This window comes from Temnothorax longispinosus, chromosome 12, assembly GCF_030848805.1.
Source record: "Temnothorax longispinosus isolate EJ_2023e chromosome 12, Tlon_JGU_v1, whole genome shotgun sequence".
NCBI classification, from domain to species: Eukaryota; Metazoa; Arthropoda; class Insecta; order Hymenoptera; family Formicidae; genus Temnothorax; species Temnothorax longispinosus.
This window is the reverse complement of record NC_092369.1, coordinates 4,920,433-4,939,703: the sequence shown is the minus strand read 5'-3', so window position 1 is coordinate 4,939,703 and position 19,271 is coordinate 4,920,433. Positions and strand designations below refer to the sequence as shown.

Sequence of the window (19,271 nt, the reverse complement as noted above, 5' to 3'; positions counted from 1 at the left end):
ATCGGACACGGTGTCGATTGCACACGGTGCCGATCGGACACGGTGTCGATTGCACACGGTGCCGATCGGACACGGTGTCGATTGCACACGGTGCCGATCGGACACGGTGTCGATTGCACATGGTGCCGATCGGACACGGTGTCGATTGCACACGGTGCCGATCGGACACGGTGTCGATTGCACACGGTGTCGATCGGACACGGTGTCGATTGCACACGGTGCCGATTGCACACGGTGCCGATCGGACACGGTGTCGATTGCACACGGTGCCGATCGGACACGGTGCCCTAGGGGTGTAGGCGGGGGGGGCTCCGCCCCCCTGCACCCCCCCTGTGCACCTGGTGGTGTGGGTTGGGTTGATGCGTGGAGCGGGGGGGGGCTTCGCCCCCCCCCGCACCCCCCCCATGGACACGCCTTCGGCGTGCCCGGTAGGCAATGTATTAAGTACATGCGTGGGCGGGGGGGGCTTTGCCCCCCCCCTGCACCCCCCCATTGTGTAAGTAAACCCTGTGTGCAATCGACATCGTGTGCAATCGGCACGGTGTGCAATCGGCACCGTGTCCGATCAGCACCGTGTGCAATCGGCACCGTGTGCAATCGACACCGTGTCCGATCGACACCGTGTGCAATCGACACCGTGTCCGATCGGCACCGTGTGCAATCGACACCGTGTCCGATCGGGAAATATTGTCGTGTCCGATTTGTAATGTGCGCAATCGGGACAATCCCTAAAAATTTGGAGAGAATCGTTTTTTGCGATCGGTCGCCACTGAATAAATTATTAATAAAAAATTAATAACAATTAAGGAAAACCGCGGATTGTCGCAAATACTTGCTGAATCGTTTTGTTGTCACAAAGACGTGATTCCCTAAAATTTTGGAGAGAATCGTTCTTTGCTATCGACCGCCAGAGACTAAATTATCAATAAAAAATTAATAACAATTAATATAAACCGCGGATTGTTCCAAATACTTGCTGAATTGTTTTGTTGTCACAAGAACGTGATCCCCTAAAAATTTGGAGAGAATCGTTCTTTGCTATCGACCGCCAGAGAATAAATTATCAATAAAAAATTAATAACAATTAATATGAAACCGCGGATTGTTCCAAATACTTGCTGAATCGTTTTGTTGTCACAAGAACGTGATTCCCTAAAAATTTGGAGAGAATCGTTTTTTGCGATCGGTCGCCACTGAATAAATTATTAATAAAAAATTAATAACAATTAAGGAAAACCGCGGATTGTCGCAAATACTTGCTGAATCGTTTTGTTGTCACAAATACGTGATTCCCTACAAATTTGGAGAGAATCGTTTTTTGCGATCGGTCGCCACTGAATAAATTATTATTAAAAAATTAATAACAATTAAGGAAAACTTCGGATTGTCGCAAATACTTGCTGAATCGTTTTGTTGTCACAAGAACGTGATCCCCTAAAAATTTGGAGAGAATCGTTCTTTGCTATCGACCGCCAGAGAATAAATTATCAATAAAAAATTAATAACAATTAATATGAAACCGCGGATTGTTCCAAATGCTTGCTGAATCGTTTTGTTGTCACAAGAACGTGATCCCCTAAAAATTTAGAGAGAATCGTTTTTTGCGATCGGTCGCCGCTGAATAAATTATTAATAAAAAATTAATAACGATTAAGGGAAACCGCGGATTGTCTTAAATACTTGCTGAATGTTTTGTTATCACAAGGACGTAATCCTCTAAAAATTTGGAGAGAATCGTTCTTTGCTATGTTCTACAATTATTTATCGAATAATCTATAATAATTAAAACATGTTTTTGTATCAAACCGATGAAAAAACAGTTTGAATATTGTCAAAAATATTTATATATAAATATATTTAATCTTCATTAATTAATAATATCTAAGAAAAACCCAGCGGCCGATAATAATTAACCTACGATACGTTCGGACCGCCTGAGGAAAGTGAGGAACCCACATGATATTCGGCCCTGTTCGCGAGACGTTCCGCTGCTAGCTTTCGCTGCTAGCTTCAGCGACATCCACATTCCTGCCTCCATTACTTATAGTTTTATCCTTGCTTTTCCTTTTCAAACCTCCTTCCTCTTCTTTCCCGCCCCCTAACTCACCAATTCTAATATTAAAATCCCCCCCAATAAATGTGCGTTCTCTATATTTATTTTCTAACCACTTATCCAAAATCTCTTCCATACTGCTCCAACCTTCCGTATTGTACACCGATATTATATTTATTAATTCTCCTCCCTCAGTTATTTCAGACAAAATAAAACCTTCCTCCCTTGACTTAATCAGCTCCACCCTTTCCACCATCCAGTTTTTCTTTATACCTATTAACATCCCACCTTTAGCCCTTCCCTTTTTTTTTAATCTAGTAGCGTAAACACAGTCTCATATGTGAGAGTTAGGTAACCAGCCTTTAATAATTTCCCATTTTTCTTTGTTAATCCAAGTTTCACTCAAACTCACAAAATCATAAACCTTGATGTAATTCCAAAAGTCTCTATTTTTACTTTCTAAACCTGCCACGTTCCAAAATATAATTTTCTTACCTATTTCCTGTAGCTCTCCCTTATTTCCGTTCTTCTCCACTCTTTGGCTTATACAAAACTCTGCTCTTCGCTTCCATCAATATTATCATTATCTTGCATCTTTTTTTCGGCTACTTTTTTCCCCATATCCTTTTCAATCTCCGCCCATGACTTCCAAATACCTTTTATTCTAACCCTCGCGTAGCCCACCTTTACATCCTCACCTTTATTTCTTTTTTCCTTAGCCTACTTATACATTTCTTCATGTACCTTTCTTTCTTCCCATGTCAGATAATTTTCAATAAAAACATTCACTCCCTTCAATTTATATTTATTTCTCATTATCTCTCTTTTATCCTCGTACTCTAGTTTTACAATAATAACCGAACCACTTTTCCTGACATTACTGACCAAGCATTTCACATCTAGCTTTTCTAATAAAAAGTTTTGCACCCATACCTTCCAGTCTGCTATCTCGTTATCCAACCTCAATCCTTTTATTACTATAGTATTCCTCCTATCCTCTTTTTCCTTATCTTTTATCCATCTCTTCAATTTACCTACCTCACGATAACTTAACCTATCCTCGCTCATAAAGGAGGCCACGCAACTACTCCCTCTTAAACTTCTAGGCTCTTTGCTTTCACTTAAACTTTTCTCCCCTTCACTTTCCCCGGTTGAATCTATCTCTTTATTTACATTCATTCTTTTTTCATTACGCTCCAGCCAGCCAATCCACCTATTTTCTAAATCTATTAACTTACGTTCTATCTCCTTTAGCCTCTCCTTACATTCTTTTTTATATTGTTCAAAATTTTCTTTCACTTCCTCTATTTTACTCACACACTTCGAAATCCGCTCATTAGATTGTTCCCTGACTTCATTAATTTCCTTCCTCAGCATACTTATATTAGTTTTCTCATCCGCCTCTTCTTTAAAAGTAACTCTTTTGCCTGCCTCCGTTACCAACTTCCTCTGTTTACCATCGGCCGTACCGTCGGGTTTGCGCCTTCCTACCTTACCTACTTTCCCGGCGTTTCCCGCGCCCGGTGAGCCACTCGACGCCATAACCTGTACAAAACCGCTTGCCAAAAAACAAACCGAAATCTAAGCTTTAACACCCTACCATACAACGTCTTCACTCACACCGCTTCTCACGCCTCTCCTCTTACTCACAAACGCTGCTATACTACGCACTTTACTCTAAGGGTGCCGTCCCATGGCGCGTATCGGGCGTATCGACTCTGCGACCAATCACAGACGATCCGCCGTTTTTTATACGCTTAACAATCTTTTGAACATTGTTTGAGCGGATCGCACACTCACACAGTTCCATCGTAACGTACGTGTGGGTCGAGCCCTCCTTCTTAGGCTCAGGTGCCATATTGAGTGTAGAATAGAAAGTGCACTAGTAGTGCAGTAGAGAAAAGAAAAGAGTAGAGATCTGCGTTTTGTCTTCCTATCGGAATTCCGATATTATTATGCAAAATTTTTGGCAAGGATGTGAAAAAAAATGCGATCTTCAGCGATCGAGGTGCGCCGCCACAGGCGGTTTAACGCGACAAAATTCGATGACTCGTATCTCGCCCGTGCTCGATTGTCACCGTGATGAACAGCGGTAAGATAGGTTAGCGTACCCCCGGTATACGAGGCAATGAAACCCCCCGCGGGTAATACCAGCTAAATACGAGTCGCGAGCGTCGCTTTTCCGCACGGAGATACTAGATTTGTTCGCGTCCAACGCACTCCAAAAAAACTCATCTGCTCCAATCGCCACCTTTTATCCGTGCTCTTGGTGTTTATTGGAGCATGCGACGCGAACAAACCTACTGTCGATGAAATTGTTGAAATCGCCTTGTTTACGTTTCGTTCGGCTGCAAGTGACGTGCAATGTACAGTGTCCGCGAAGTACCAGAGAGCGCTCACGCACGAGCGGGACCGACGGTGCTTCTGAAGTTATTTAATTTTAATTAATACATTAATCAGGTCGTGACGGAGTTGACTTTCACTTTTGACGATTTCAATCAACACGCAAATGTCTCACGTCAGAGATGTTTGCCTTGACCACCCGATACATTCCATTTTCTCAGATAACTTTTTTGTTGTACAGGACTATCTCCAGCTTGCCGGATAAAAATATTGATGATATAGATTCAGCAATTGAGGAACCTCTACAGGTCACGCAACCTCAAACATCGAACACTTCTACTGTAATTGAACAGTCAGCGAACGATGTTTCCCTATCGCAGAGTCAGCAGCAACCAAATGTTTCCCTATCGCCGAGTCAGCAGCAACCAAAACCAAAAAGTTAGTTTTACTTATTTATGTAATAATTCCTGCTAAAATTATCAGATAGTATAGTTCAGTAATAAATAAAAACATGTAATTATAATTAAATGACTTTTGGGATATAAAAAAACTTTTATTAAACTACTATCTACATACTGACGTTACTGTTTTATTTACTGTTTTTTAGAATCAAAAAACTGTAACAATATCTCAGATGTAAAAGAGGCAATTTTATCAGCCCTGGAAGGCGAGTCTAAGAGAAATCCAGACGCCATCAATGGATTTTTTCTTCAAATAGGAGATAGAGTACGAGCACTTCCAGCACGTGAGAGGGCTCAGTTTGAAATGAAAGTCCTATCGCTACTATTTGAGTTTGTTCGGGATTCCCGCAATCTATTGTTGTAAAAACTTGCATCTAACCGTTACATATATTGCGATCTACGCTTCCTTTGCTTCTCGCGCAAAATTCGCTATAAGTTCGGAAACGCCTAAAGGAGCCGATCCGAGCCGAAATGCGAGCGCGCGTCAGCACCCCCACGCGGCCCGCCCGAAAGCCGGCCTCCCTTCCAACGAACCCGCCGCGCCGAGGTATATAAGCCGGCGCTCCGACAGGAGCCGGCACTTCGTCTTCTCTTCAGCTTTCGGCTGCCTTCGACGAAGCCGAACCCATCCAATATCCCAGGGAACACGCAAAACGAGGTCCGGTGTTCCGAGCCTCTACTGAGAGTTCTCAGAGTGTTCCCGAACTCCATCCAACTTACTCCCGACGGCCATGGTCCAGCGAGGTCGAGCGTATTCAGCCTCGTAACGAGGGTTCTCGTAGCCATCGCCCCGGGCGTCCGCACTTCTCCACCATACCGATCGCGTCTCCGCCCGCGTGCAAATGCAATACAACGGACCGCGCCGAGGAGTATAGAGTAGGAGAAAACCGCGTTTCGGTAAAATCGCACTTTATGTAAAACCGCGCTTCAAAACTACAAGTCACAGCGCGCCGAGTGCATTCGCACTAATTTGTCTGTACATCTCGCGTTTCGTCAGTTTTGTTATTATATCAAATAAAGTTTGTATATATTATAAGTCAATTGCTGTCTTTTGGGCCTTCCACTCAACTTCCTGACCGGCGATCGAGTCCGCGTTCAGCTGAACCCCCGGTCGTCTCATAGTTGAAAGGCTGAGCGGAGCCATTCGTGATATCTCGCGTTCTCGCGGAACGGATTCGGCAATTCGTTCGGCGCGTTTATTGCGCGCCCGAACAGAGTTTGAACAAAAATTATCTCTTTTTTAGTCTTATTTTTTGTCGAGACAATTCTATTTTATTTACTATTATGTAGTATTATGTTTGCAAAAACAAAACTTAATTTTTTGGGTTATATGTAAGGTACATGTAAGGTATATATAATAAAGAAAATGTAATATCAAGTATAAAATCCTTTTTTATTTATATATAAATAAAATGTAATATCAAGTAAATTAAAAATCATTATTCATTGCCCTCTCCCACTAAAATGGTAATGCACCAGTACCTATAAAGAAATTTGAATAAGCATTTCGAATTTCGATGCCATTGTTCATTTGTCTTCCTGTAGTAACTGGCAACGAGCTAATTCCTTCAGAAATTATAGTGCGATCTTCAGGAGTCATATGCACGTAGGTACTTTTGGAAAGTAATTTTTCCTCATTACTGATAATGAAGTTATGAAGTGCTACTGTTGCTTGAACAATTTTTCTCGCATTTGAAACACTTGCAATTATGGGTCTTTTATAAATCCTCCATCTTGCTGCTAGAATCCCGAAAGCGCACTCTACAACACGTCTTGCTCGACTGAGCCTGTAATTAAAAACTTTCTTCCTGAGACCTAGCTTGCCACTTCGCGGATACAGTCTCATCATGTACGTTGTCAGTGGAAAAGCCTCATCCGCTAGCAACACATAAGACAGTGCTGGTCCATCAATTTCGATAGGCTTCGTATTTGGCAGCTTGAATGTACCTTCTTCGAAATGTTTTCCCATTTCACTATTTTTAAAAACTCCTCCATCACTATGTCTACCTTCCGCACCGATATCGACCATAGCAAAGCGATATTTCGCATCGCTAATCGCTAACAGATTGATGCTGTGGTGTCCTTTGTAATTGAAATGCGTCGAGCCACTATTTGCCAGAGTCTGTAAGACAAATTACATATATTTTATTACTCGTCGAACATTAATAATAAGAGATAGTCCACAATAAGGACCCACATTCTTCGACTAACATTTGTTATGACGAATTGGTGATATGATAAATGTATAGTATTGAAGTTTCTGTACCATAATTTATAATTAAAAAAACATCTTTCTATATACCTGCAATGTAACGTGTTTTCCATCAATACATCCTATACAGTTTGGATAGTTCCAAAGTCGCTGAAATTCGTTGGCAATTTCTTGCCAACTCTCTGGACTGTCATCAATAAAAACTGTCTCCTTCAAAGCATTCCATATTGCTTCGCAGGTCTCTGATATTATCTTTGATACAGTATTATGGCCAATTCGATAGGCATATGAGATCGATGTCATGCTGTCTCCTGATGCTAAATAGCGAAGCGTAATATGCAGACGTGTTTCAGGAGGAATTGGCTCTCGAACAACATATTGTTTAACAATGAATGGGCCGACTAATTTGATTCTTGATTGTAATTCTTGAAATAAGATAGAATCCATTCGGAAATAATTTACAAATTTTTTATTGTCTTCAGTCTCCATTTCTATTACGAAATTATCACTCGCTCCTTGTAATAATCGCCGTTGTACGGTAAATACCTATACGACGCACCCAATATTGTCGTTTTTTTTTCCAGATTCTTTGTTTACCAAAATTACGTACAGTGCATACAATAGAAATATTTTACGTCGCAATTCTTGTCGACGAAAACTACTGTAACTTCGTTTAAATTTATTTACAAAACAAAAAATGGCTAGCTAGCTGGTACTATTTCGGAATCCATTTTTTGACGTACACCGATGTCACTCGAAACTCAAATAAATTCTTCGGCAAACGCAAGCGAGGTGATCCTCCTCGAGGAGAAAACAAGGGCGATCTGGATCTGAAACGTAAATCGAAGTGGTGACACTGTTCTCGGGGTAATCTAGGTGATTCGGATCTAGATTAAGCGGTGGCGAATACCTTGGCGATTGTTCGAAGTTGAACAATTGTACGTTAGCCTCGTACGAATAATGTTATTAGCCAGCTAAGTTTCAGACCGTTAAAAGCGCCGTCCTTTATTTCATTGTATTTTCATACGGTCGTACCTCACTTATTGTTCGAAGTTCACGCGCAAATTCGAGCGTCTCTAAGATCACGCGCCCGCTGCGTGCACATCCATCGAGCGAGCGAGCAACAACGCGAAAAAATAAACATCCCCAAAACCGACGCGTTTACCTCGCGATCGCTCTCTCAGTCAGTCGCTCGTACCGAGACCAAGCATAAAGTCGACTTGGCTCCTACCTCAATCGCTCCGTTCCTCGCTCGCTCGCGGACTTCTCTATCCGAATCAAGCCTGTAATCGGGAAGGAGAATCGAAAGTTTTGTTCTCCACTGCGTTTTGTAATTGTGAGTGAGAGTGCGCCCGACGCCGAACTGCCTTTCAGCAGTGCAAGACCCCGGTCCACGCCTTTAACAACCACGAAGCGCCAATAGTTCAAGGACTGGAGAAACGAAGGGCTATCATCGCTCTTTCTCACTGCACTGTTATTTGGAGCATTAAAGTTTGTGTTGTTACACTCGCATTTTTATCTCTTGCTCCCGAATACCCCCCGGAATCCTCCGAGGCACACCCGCGCCGAGCTCAAGTCTGAGCGACCCGGCATCTCAGGCGATCTCATCGAGATCGCGCCTGAACAGCGATCTTGATTTCGATCTCGACACTGATTTTTTGCCGTACACGATGTCACGCGAAAGTCAAATAAATTCTTCGGCAAACGCAAGCGAGGTGATCCTCTTCGAGGAGAAAACAAGGGCGATCTGGATCTGAAACGTAAATCGACGTGGTGACACTGTTCTCGGGGTAATCTAGGTGATTCGGATCTAGATTAAGGGTGGCGAATACCTTGGCGATCTTGATCTCGATCTCGACACTGATTTTTTGCCGTACACTGATGTCACGCAAAAGTCAAATAAATTCTTCGGCAAACGCAAGCGAGGTGATCCTCTTCGAGGAGAAAACAAGGGCGATCTGGATCTGAAACGTAAATCGATGTGGTGACACTGTTCTCGGGGTAATCTAGGTGATTCGGATCTAGATTAAGCGGTGGCGAATACCTCATGGCGATCACCTTGGCGATCTCGATCTTGATCTCGACACTGATTTTTTGCCGTACAACTGACTTCACTTTGGAGGTTATTACGTTCGCCCTTTTAGGTGCATGAGTCACATGCGTGTTTGTGTGCGTGTGTTCAGTACGTCGCCAAACGGGTCCTACTGTCCCATGGAGCGGATAAAGCGGAAGCGTAACCAGCGGATCGCCAATCACGGATCCGTTTCGACGGAATCTTTGAAAGGGCTCTATCGGAAAGATCCGCTGGTCCGTTTACGCTTAATCCGCTCCATGGGACATTTAGGAGCAAATTTCGGCGTACCAAAATCGGCGGATCGTCTGTGATTGGCCGCAGAGTTCGATACGCCCGGTACGCGCGTATCGCGATACGCGCCATGGGACGGCACCCTAAGACTACCTAAATACGTTCTAATATCACAGCGTCAATTACACACGTCCATACACTTACACGCCCTCTAACCAAGTCCCTTTTTTCTTAATAAAGAACCTATTATTTCTGCTTTGGCATTGTTAGGGTATAAGAACACTTTGCAGCCAGATGATTGGGACTTAATGGAGCATTGTGTAATTATACTAAGAACATTAGTAGATGAACAATGTTAATCCTAGATCAGGAGTGCCCGTCGGGGGGCGGGGTAAGGAAACGGAACGCGCGGGGAATGGCGTAAGCGGTCGGAGAGGGGATGGCGTCGGCAGAGGAGTACCGCACCGCTTTACTTTCCTCCCTAGGGAGGAAAGTAGAAGCGATCACGTGTTCGCTCTGAACGCTATCCTAACCTCACTAACCGCTTTTCCCGCGCGTTCCGCTTCCTCACCCCGCCCACCCGACGGGCACTCCCATGAGGTATGGAACGAAACAGCACTTAAAAAATATTTTTTATCACATATATTGTACCTGTGTCACTCGTCGTCGTTGTCGTCGTCGTCGACACTCGCGGCGGCGCGCGGCGGCGCATTTTTGCGAACGATTTCCGCGCGCCGCGACGCGTCGATATTCGCGCCGCGCGGACCACTGATGAAAAAAAATTTACTTCGCGACACTCGACGGCGACGATGTTTTCCCGCGGACTGCGAAAATTCGCGTTCGCCGCTCTCGCGTATCGCTGTCGCCGCGGGGTCACGGGTCACGCCGGCCGTGATAGCGACGAGCGATGTTGTTTTCCCGTCGTCGTCGTCGCGGCATCGGTTATCGCCCACAACGAGGTCACGAGGTTATTCACGCAAATGATGAGAGAAAATAATTAAACGCGTATATTTCGAGAGGAATAAATAATATCGTACATGAAATTATTCTGTACTCTGTACCCTGTTATTGAATTACAATTTACCGAGTAACGATAATAATTGCGCGCGCAATTATGCGCGCGAACGACATTGCCGGTAGGGTGGAAATAAACTGCGCGTTTCTCTTCTCGTCTTTGAATAATTAAGCGGAAATAGATATCGCGACTCGGTTGGAAGGTCGCAGTAAGTCTATAAAAATCTAAGCGGGAATATACAAACGTCGTTTAAACCTCACATTTAATTAATAGTGTGGTAATCTAGGAAAAACAGGAACTAAGTTCAAAGATGGATCCATTTCCGTCTAGTTTAAACCTCTTAATTAATACGGTAATCTAGGAAAAACAAGAAGCAAGTTCAAATATCGATCCATTTCACACCTTTTACCGTAAAAATGATTTCTTTCATCGGGTATATATTCCGAAAGGATTTGACACATCTAGCATCGAAAGTTAACGAAGCAGAATTTGCACCAGCGAAAACTTTTAACAAAGGTAAGAGAAAAATATAATAATTTATTTTATTTTATGTTTACACATTTTTAAAAAATAGTATACTTTCATAGAAAATATGAAACCACCGGTAGAAGAACCGGCAGTAGATTCTCTGGAAGCTGATGGGGTTCTTCCCCAGCATTATGATGAGTATGATGGACCATATTACTACCTCAATACTTACTATTGTGTCATAGGGATTCGTCCCTTCTATATATGATCGGTACACCCTCGACAACGACTGTGCGAGACGTGCTTTCTCGCATCTCCTTATCGTCATTGATACTACGAGTATAAACCGAACTGGCACGCTTTGATGAACTCACTGTACGGGGTGGAAATGTCCATCAAAACTGAATGCGACGGTTGTGGGCGCATTGTATATATTGTAAAACGAGCTAATGAATGCCGATTATGTATCGGCAAGTGGCTCGAGTGCGAAGACGCTATGAATCGATATGATTTCATAAATCGTAATGTTGAATTACCGTTATATGTAGATATGTAGATAGGTGTAGATATATGTAGATATGTAGATATGTGATTGAAATTTTTGTGCGCGGTTATCGGAGCATACATAAGCGCTAGAAAATAGGAAACCTCGGATGTCGTTCGTTTTCAAGGTCTCGGGAAGGAAACGACGCAGTTACCTTTGACCCTGTGTATTTTCTGTCGTTCGTCGGACGACGAGATCGGAGGCGCGCGGTTCTCGAAGCGTATATAAGAGTGAAAAAACACGAATCTTCGCGCAATTGAATTGACAGTTTGAAGATCTTGAAAGTGCGAGAACGTTGATGGTCTGAGCTCGCGCGGTACGTACATATGGAGAAAAAAGTGCCATGGAGAGTAAACTGAAAGGAATGAATAAGGAAGTTCTGATGTCGTTGTTGGACGAGCCGTTCGAGGATCAGGTCGTAGAGGTCGAACGCGCGCCGATGGATATCGAGTCGGTCAATTTCGCTTTGCTCGATCTGCTGCGCGAAATTTGGAATCCTGAATGTTCGGCGTCGCGGAATTTGAGACTGTTGCTTGCAAGTGTCTCAAAGTACCTGACAACTACGAATCAGAAGCGAACCGAATGTGACGTACGTCGTATGTGCGAGGGCAGCAACATCAAGAGCGTGCTGACGGAGCTGTATAAATTGTGGTTGAAGGAAGGTCCAAAGAGTCCTACGTGTTCCGTAAACGAAATGTATAATTTCATTCGTGATCGACTTCCGTCGAAGTTGTATTCGTCATTAGTGAGTGATCTGATGACACAAGATACTTTTTACGAATGGATCAACTATCACGACAAATACGTCAAAAGTTTACCCGTCGATGCGGCAGGGGATATATCGCCGCGATTTCGACGGATCATTCGTACAGCGCGAAAAAGCGGGACGAGAAGGAGGAGGAGGAGGAGGCAGGATACAGCGGCGGCGGGCTCGACGCGTTGTTCAACCTGACGGAGAAGGGTCGCGATCTCGATCGTATGCCGCAGTATACATATATCGAAGATGAAGGATCGACGGATGCTTACCGTGAGGTCGCCCGGGGAGATCGGATCGCAGTTGATCCGCCTGGACGTCTTCGACGTCAAGGATATCGCGAATAAGGAAAGGCGTGATTGGTGGAGATACGCGAAATTGCGATCTCAAATCTTGACCACTTTGTCGCGTACAGATCGCAAGCGACAGTTACTGCGCCAGTTTTTGGCCCAAGCGGCGGACAATTTGAAGAAGATTCCCAGTGTTACGAAGGAAACGAAAAACGTCGTCTACGAAAGTGGCCGGAGCGACGAGTGAAAAAAAAACATTATATTTCATGAATACGCATACTTTTTGATTACATATGAGATCAAAAATACATATAAATGTCTACGTATCTCGAGACGAATAAATATACAAATGTCCGATTTATTTTCTATCCTACGCTATTATTTTTTACTTTTCCTTATTCGTAGGATATCGGAGGAGGAGGAGGAGGATACAAAAGTGCAGTAACGAGCAAAGTTTTGCAAGTTTTCTTTTCCCTTTATTTTAACGATAAGTGTTTACAATAATTTCTCGGTATTTCCGAAGCACAGAGCGGCTAACTCGCAATCAACGATGTCATTGCTATCGAAAAATTCGCTCTCACGTACCGCTCTCGGGACGTTTGCGAGATCCGTCACGGTGGCTGCAATAGCGATGAAACGCGTCAGCTTCGCGTCGATCATGCCGGTTATCGCGCGCAACGAGGTCACGAGGCGATTAACGCAAAGGTCGAGGTTGAACATATAGAGCACGGTGTTAATCGAAACGATCAGACGAGTCGTGGATGTTTCCAGGCGTAGGGTCGACAGATTTTATTATTAATCTTTCCAAATCGTAATGTTAAATTTCCGTTTTCAATGCACATCGGTGGTGGGGCGCGCGCGTTCTTGCCACGCTGCAGATGGGACAAGACCCTGCGTTTTTGATCGACGAGTTCCTTCCATGTTTCAGGTAAGAGCGAGATTTCCTTGCCGTGACAATCCCCTATGACGATGTGCACGTAGCATGGGAGTACGGCTGTGATACCGACGTCTATGAATTTGTATCCCGTTTTAGTTAATAGGTATCTTCTTTCCAGAATTCGCACCGGATGACGTTCAACGTCGCTTTTCAAAATACCGTCATCGTGACTGGAGATAAAGAAAAATTATTGTTAGATCGTAGGCGAACGATACGGGATCGTCGCGAACTCACCACGTGTTTTTCCAGGAGTCGACGTTGCTCCGATTCGGAAACGGAGTCTCTAATTCCGTCGATTGCTCGTCGACTCTTCTTCTTTTCACGCTACCGATACCGTTCTCGAGATCGTCGTCGTCGTCGGATTGGCGCTGTTCGAAATACGGGGCGTGTAACGTCGAACACATCACTCTCTCTTTTTTCTCCGTTGTCGCGGTGCAGTTGACGGATCACGCGAGAATGAGTCGTTCGAGGAAAGTTGAGGCGATGTATAGTTTAAGAAATAAATTTACGATTCCCCTCCTTTCATTAATATTTTCAGGAGCGATGTGTAAAGAAGGGGATACGTCGAATCGTTCTATTCTTCCTCTTCTCTATTCGACGTCTCCCTCGCGTAAATTCGAATGAATCGACTCAATAGATCTCGCAGTTGCATCATCAGTCCGTCTCTCGGGCAGGTAATACCGAGGATCCTCAGATCAAAATTGCCGGATGCCGTTACGGTTTTCGTGAATTCGTTGAATCTGTAGAATCGGTTTTTACTGATGAAGTACAGATTACCGTCGATGTATCGAAAGGCCGACGATACGCTGTGAGGTATTCCCGGAAATATCATGTCAATGTGGTAGAACTTAACGATAGTCATCGAACAATCGTTTATCTCGCCTACAACATTATCGTTGTATATGATATAAGATCGTCCTTCGTTCGTGTTCAGCACAGCGTTGATCTTTGCGTTCGGATCGAGAAGTCCGAGATTTGCGTGAGATCTCGCCCAATTTGAAACTAGCTTTACACGCGGATAAGTGATCATATAGCTCATATTGCCAGCGAACAGCACGATATTGCCCGAGGGCGCCTGATACGCGGCTATCAGACGCGTGAAATTCTTACGAAGAAATTTCATGTAGTCCGTCAATTGCAAGGGTTTTTTATAAGTTTTCCCGTCTATATCGATCGACCACATGTATCGTTCGTGCGAGATGTACAATCGACCGTTCATTAACAGTACGGTATCCACGTTTCGCAAGGTGCACAGATCCGTCTCGACGTCTTTCGTAATCGTCGTCGTCGTTGTCGTCGTCGTCATCGGTATCGTCGTTGTGGTAGTCGCCGGTGTCGTCGTCGTCGTTAGTTTTAGAAAATTAACGTTTTCTTTAGCACCGTACAGGTGTTGTATGGAAAGAACGTCCCCTAGACTAAGTTGAACGGGGAATGCGTCATCAGGCACGTACGCGTACATCACCGAATCTTTGTGAAAAGTGTGTGGCAAGCCTAAAGCGTGACCGATCTCATGCGTCAGCGTGTAAAGTAAATTGTACGTTCCCGGGGGATTCTTATTCAGCTGTATGTGCCACGTCTCTGCTTTGTCTACGTGCACCTCTGAGACGTAATTGCGTTCTCCGGTAGGAAAGAACGCGTGAGCGAGATCTCCGTGGGGGCCGTCGAGCGCAGCCGAACACAGTTCTTTTCGTCGGGAGGAGTTTACCATCATGTGACGCCACTCACAAAACGATATCAGAATATCGGGATTCAGCGAATCGCGCTCGAACGTCAATGATGAATTTGCTGCCTACAGATCGAACGCGGCTCGGGTCGTTTTCAAGATCAAATCGTTGGCCAGATGAAAGTTTCATTTGAGATGTTTCTTTGGCCATTTGTCCGAAAGCGGAGCGAACGTGCGCTCCGAAATGTCCTCGACGCCGCATCGCGGTTTACGCATTCGATTCAGCGTCTCTTCGTTTAATTCACCGTCGCCGGGTAGTCGATAGAATTCTTGAAACAGTGAGATGGCTTGATGTAACTCCTGCGTAGTATTGTAGGATGAAAATCGCTGTGCAGCGTTGTTGTTATCCAGATACCCATATTTTTGTAGATAACTGATCACAGTCTCATTTTGATTCGATTCACAATTTACCGCCACGACGATAATAATCGCGAACGAAATTACGCGCGCGAGCGACATCGTCGAGAGAGAGAACGATACGTTTTCCTCTCCGACCCCTCGAGAAGTGATAAGCGTCACTGCCCGATCGAAGCGCGATTGACCGACGTATCGAGCAATGCGTTCCTTTTTTTCCAGCGATCGCTGCGCGGATGGGAGGTCTCGGTAAGTCTGTAAAAATGTAAGCGGATATTGCGATACAGGTCAGCGGTGTTAAGTCGTTAAATGACGTGCCGACGATGGGGCGGTTATATAGACGTCAACGATGGATCGGGACGAGGAGAACGTTGAGGTCTCTCTCGATCTCGAAATTTCGTCCGACCCGGATAGTTACGGTGACTCATTAACGTCGAACAATCTATATTGCAGCGAGTCGTTGTCGTCGTCGTCCGACACGGACAGCGTCGAATTCGACGACTCCTCGTCACCAATCGCGGCGGTGGCGTTGAAGGAGAACGTTCAATGGAATTTGACGACGTACAGTCTGAGAAGAGAGATCGGTTTTCGGTCTCTGCGTGAGGAAATGTGGATGAAGACGTGGCTCAGAGCGACAGAGCGAAGTCTTACATGCGTGGAATTCCGAGGAAATTTTCGAAGAGAAATCAAAGAAAAACGTCTATCAAGAGATTCAAGGAAATTCATCAAAGAGTTAAATTCGGTATACCTGTGGACAACGAAGGTTAGACCATGTGGATGAACACGTGTCAAGACGCGTCGAAACGTCCTTAAGCAATCAAAAATATGCAGGAGGATCGCGATCTCGTCGAACTCGCCACGGGCGTCGACTCCTCGGACGCGTATCGCGAGTGGGAACGACGGTGCGACGAGTGTCTCGCGTCTCTGCGAGAAAGATGCCGCGAAAAAAAAACTCAACCGACGTGCACCGGAACGTTGAACTCTCTTATCGCTCGAGTGGCGCGATTGGAAGAAGCGAAAAACGCTCTGCGTCAACGTTTTGCGCAGGTGGGTGCAGGCCACGGTGAACCGAGCAGAGGATTTTCGTGGACGGAGATTGAGACAGCTTTCAAGAGGCGCGTATTGACCGGTGTGGTGATAAACTCCAATCACATTGATCCTCGACTATTTCTCGAGGATGCGAGGAACACGGTGTTCGAACAAGTGCGCGTCAATCATAAGAAACACGCGTGCTTAAAGGTCAATACGGTATTCAACGGCGAGTTTGTCGCGGGAGTTCAAACCGCCGTCAAAAGCATCGCCACGGGAAATCGTCAGCTCTTTCCTACGTCCGATTTGCGAGAGTGGTACGACAGATACGTGATCGATGCCATTATGGCGGGTCTGGATGAGTTTCAGGAACGCGACAGCGGCTGGGGATTGTCACGTATATTGAGCCTGATGGTGAACGTGAATAAATGCAATCCCATGCACGCCGAATATTGGGTGGAAATACCGCGATAGATAAAAATGAAAAAAGCGGTGATCAACGTGCGTTCGAACGACAACGCGTGTTTTGCGTGGGCGATAATCTCCGCTATGTATCCCGCTCAAATAAACGTTGACAGGTGTAGCGCGTACCCTTACTATTCAATACTGAATCTCGACGGAATCGAATTTCCTATGACGCTGAAGCAAATTTCGAGGTTCGAACGACTCAACAACGTGTCCGTCAACGTTTTCACCGTTTGGAGGAATAAGAAGAAACGGAACGAAAACGAGATCGCTCCTATACGGCTCACTGACGATAAGAAGGACAGTCACGTCAATCTGTTGTATCTGTTAGATTCGCGAAACAACTCGAACGTTGGTCATTTCGTGTGGATAAAGAATCTACCGCGATTGGTGGTGGGGTCTCAGTTGAACAGGAACAGGAAGATGAAGTACATTTGTGATCGGTAGGTATAAAAAAGATGTATGTGAAATGAAAAAAATTATATATATATATTTTTTTTTTCAGATGCTTACACTACTTTTACTCGAGTGAGAAATTGTCCGCTCACAGCGTCGACTGCGAAAAGATGAACGACTGCGCTATCGTTCTCCCAAACGACGACGACAAGTGGCTATGCTTTCGCGATCACAGTAGGAAGGAGCGACTTCCCTTCGTGGTGTACGCCGATCAGGAATGCGTGTTGGAGAAAGAAGAAATAGACAACGATAACGTCAAGAGATACGCCTATCAACATCACAAAGCGTTTAGCGTGGGATACTATCTGTGCAATCCGTACGATAATATCGCAGCCGCGTACAGATTTCGTCGCGGCGAGGACTGCGTGTCGTGGTTCGTCAACGAGCTTAACGTTATCGCGCATTGCGCGAGGGAGATACTCATGACGAACGTGACCATGGCGGAGCTCACGCTGGACGAGACTCGAAATTTTTCGAGCGCGACGAGCTGTCACATATGCGAGAGGCCGTTCGAATCGCAGGATCAACGCGTGCGCGATCACTGTCACTTGACCGGACGTTACAGAGGTCCCGCGCATCCGCGCTGCAATCTATTTTATAGAGACTCATACGTTATTCCTGTGTTCTTTCACAATTTGTCCGGTTATGATGCCCACTTTATTATCAAGGATATAGCTAATAGCTTCGAGGGTAGTATCGATTTATTACCGCTCACCAAAGAGACGTACATATCGTTCACGAAAAATGTAAGGGAAGGCGTTAGCAGGGAAACTCCGTGAAGTTGCGATTCGTGGATTCGTTCAAATTTCTCAGCACCAGTCTCGAGAAATTGGCGTCGTATCTCGATAGGAACAAGCTGAAAATTACGCGTTCGGAATTTTCGGAACTAAGCGAAAGCGATTTCAACCTGCTCACGCGTAAAGGTGTATTTCCGTACGAGTACGTCGACGGCTTTGATAAGCTGCTGGTGACGGAATTACCACCGCGCGAGGCCTTTTACAGTTCGTTGACCGGCGAGATCGCGACTGATAGCGATTACGAGCACGTGCGGAATGTCTGGCGTTGTTTTCGCGTGGAAAATCTTGGCGAGTACAGCGATTTGTATCTTAAAACGGATGTGTTTCTTCTGGCGGATATCTTCGAAAATTTTCGCGACGCCTGTATCGACGCTTATGGACTGGATCCCGCGCATTACTACACTCTACCGGGATATACGTGGGACGCGATGCTCAAGCACACGGGGGTGCGATTCGAATTGCTCACCGATATCGACATGGTAATGTTCGTGGAACACGGTATACGCGGTGGTTTGAGTCAATGCTCCAATAGGTACGCGCGAGCTAACAACAAATACATGCGATCGCACGACTCTTCGCAATCGTCGACGTATCTCATGTACCTCGACGTGAACAATCTGTACGGCTGGGCGATGTGCGAACCGTTGCCGTACGCGGAGTTTCAATGGGTCGACGATGCTGAGAGTCTCGATATAATGTCCGTGACATTGGACTCCGCTATCGGTTATATCTTGGAGGTCGACCTTGCGTATCCGCATGAACTTCATGACGTTCATGCTGACCTTCCGTTCTGCCCGACGCGCGATAAGCCTCCCGGAAAACGGTGCGATAAACTCCTCGCTACTCTGTGCGATAAGTCGCACTACGTGCTGCACTAACCGTAATCTACAACAATGCGTTCGATTCGGATTGCGCGTCACGAAGATTCATCGCGCGCTTCGATTTGCACAATCTCCGTGGCTTCGCGGATACATAGAGCTCAATACGGGATTCAGAATTCACGCTAGCAACAATTTCGAGAAAGAAATGTACAAATTAATGAACAATGCGGTATTCGGCAAGACC

The 19,271-nt window shown here is 45.1% G+C and overlaps 3 protein-coding genes across 3 annotated transcripts; 1 reads left to right on the top strand and 2 right to left on the bottom strand.

Moving 5' to 3' along the window:
• Window positions 1-6,313: 6,313 nt before the first annotated feature.
• LOC139823043 (uncharacterized) lies at window positions 6,314-9,347 on the bottom strand. The gene is made up of 4 exons (XM_071795313.1): window positions 8,902-9,347; window positions 7,980-8,822; window positions 7,160-7,899; window positions 6,314-6,979 (listed from the first exon to the last, which is right to left on the bottom strand). Exons 3-4 carry the CDS (start codon window positions 7,556-7,558, stop codon window positions 6,317-6,319), a joined length of 1,062 nt encoding a protein of 353 aa, XP_071651414.1. The 5' UTR covers window positions 7,559-7,899; window positions 7,980-8,822; window positions 8,902-9,347; the 3' UTR covers window positions 6,314-6,316.
• A 4,609-nt stretch (window positions 9,348-13,956) lies between these two features.
• Window positions 13,957-15,564, bottom strand: LOC139822720 (collagenase 3-like). Its single transcript, XM_071794672.1, has 2 exons — window positions 15,282-15,564; window positions 13,957-15,167 (listed from the first exon to the last, which is right to left on the bottom strand). The coding sequence occupies exons 1-2, from the start codon at window positions 15,562-15,564 to the stop codon at window positions 13,957-13,959; spliced, it is 1,494 nt and encodes a 497-aa protein (XP_071650773.1).
• A 1,404-nt stretch (window positions 15,565-16,968) lies between these two features.
• LOC139822719 (uncharacterized) lies at window positions 16,969-19,084 on the top strand. The gene is made up of 3 exons (XM_071794671.1): window positions 16,969-17,396; window positions 17,459-18,133; window positions 18,223-19,084. The coding sequence occupies exons 1-3, from the start codon at window positions 16,969-16,971 to the stop codon at window positions 19,082-19,084; spliced, it is 1,965 nt and encodes a 654-aa protein (XP_071650772.1).
• Window positions 19,085-19,271: the final 187 nt, after the last annotated feature.

What these genes read in the sequence shown, in the direction of transcription:
- LOC139823043 (XM_071795313.1), bottom strand. Translation starts at nt 7,558, where the DNA reads ATGGAGACTGAAGACAATAAAAAATTTGTAAATTATTTCCGAATGGAT. An exon ending in GAAAACACGTTACATTGCAG is followed by an intron (nt 6,980 to 7,159) that starts GTATATAGAAAG and finishes TTTGTCTTACAG; the next exon opens with ACTCTGGCAAATAGTGGCTC.
- LOC139822720 (XM_071794672.1), bottom strand. Translation starts at nt 15,564, where the DNA reads ATGTCGCTCGCGCGCGTAATTTCGTTCGCGATTATTATCGTCGTGGCG. An exon ending in CGTCGAGGACATTTCGGAGC is followed by an intron (nt 15,168 to 15,281) that starts GCACGTTCGCTC and finishes ATCTGTAGGCAG; the next exon opens with CAAATTCATCATTGACGTTC.
- LOC139822719 (XM_071794671.1), top strand. Translation starts at nt 16,969, where the DNA reads ATGAAAAAAGCGGTGATCAACGTGCGTTCGAACGACAACGCGTGTTTT. An exon ending in ATGAAGTACATTTGTGATCG is followed by an intron (nt 17,397 to 17,458) that starts GTAGGTATAAAA and finishes TTTTTTTTTCAG; the next exon opens with ATGCTTACACTACTTTTACT. An exon ending in TTACCGCTCACCAAAGAGAC is followed by an intron (nt 18,134 to 18,222) that starts GTACATATCGTT and finishes CAAATTTCTCAG; the next exon opens with CACCAGTCTCGAGAAATTGG.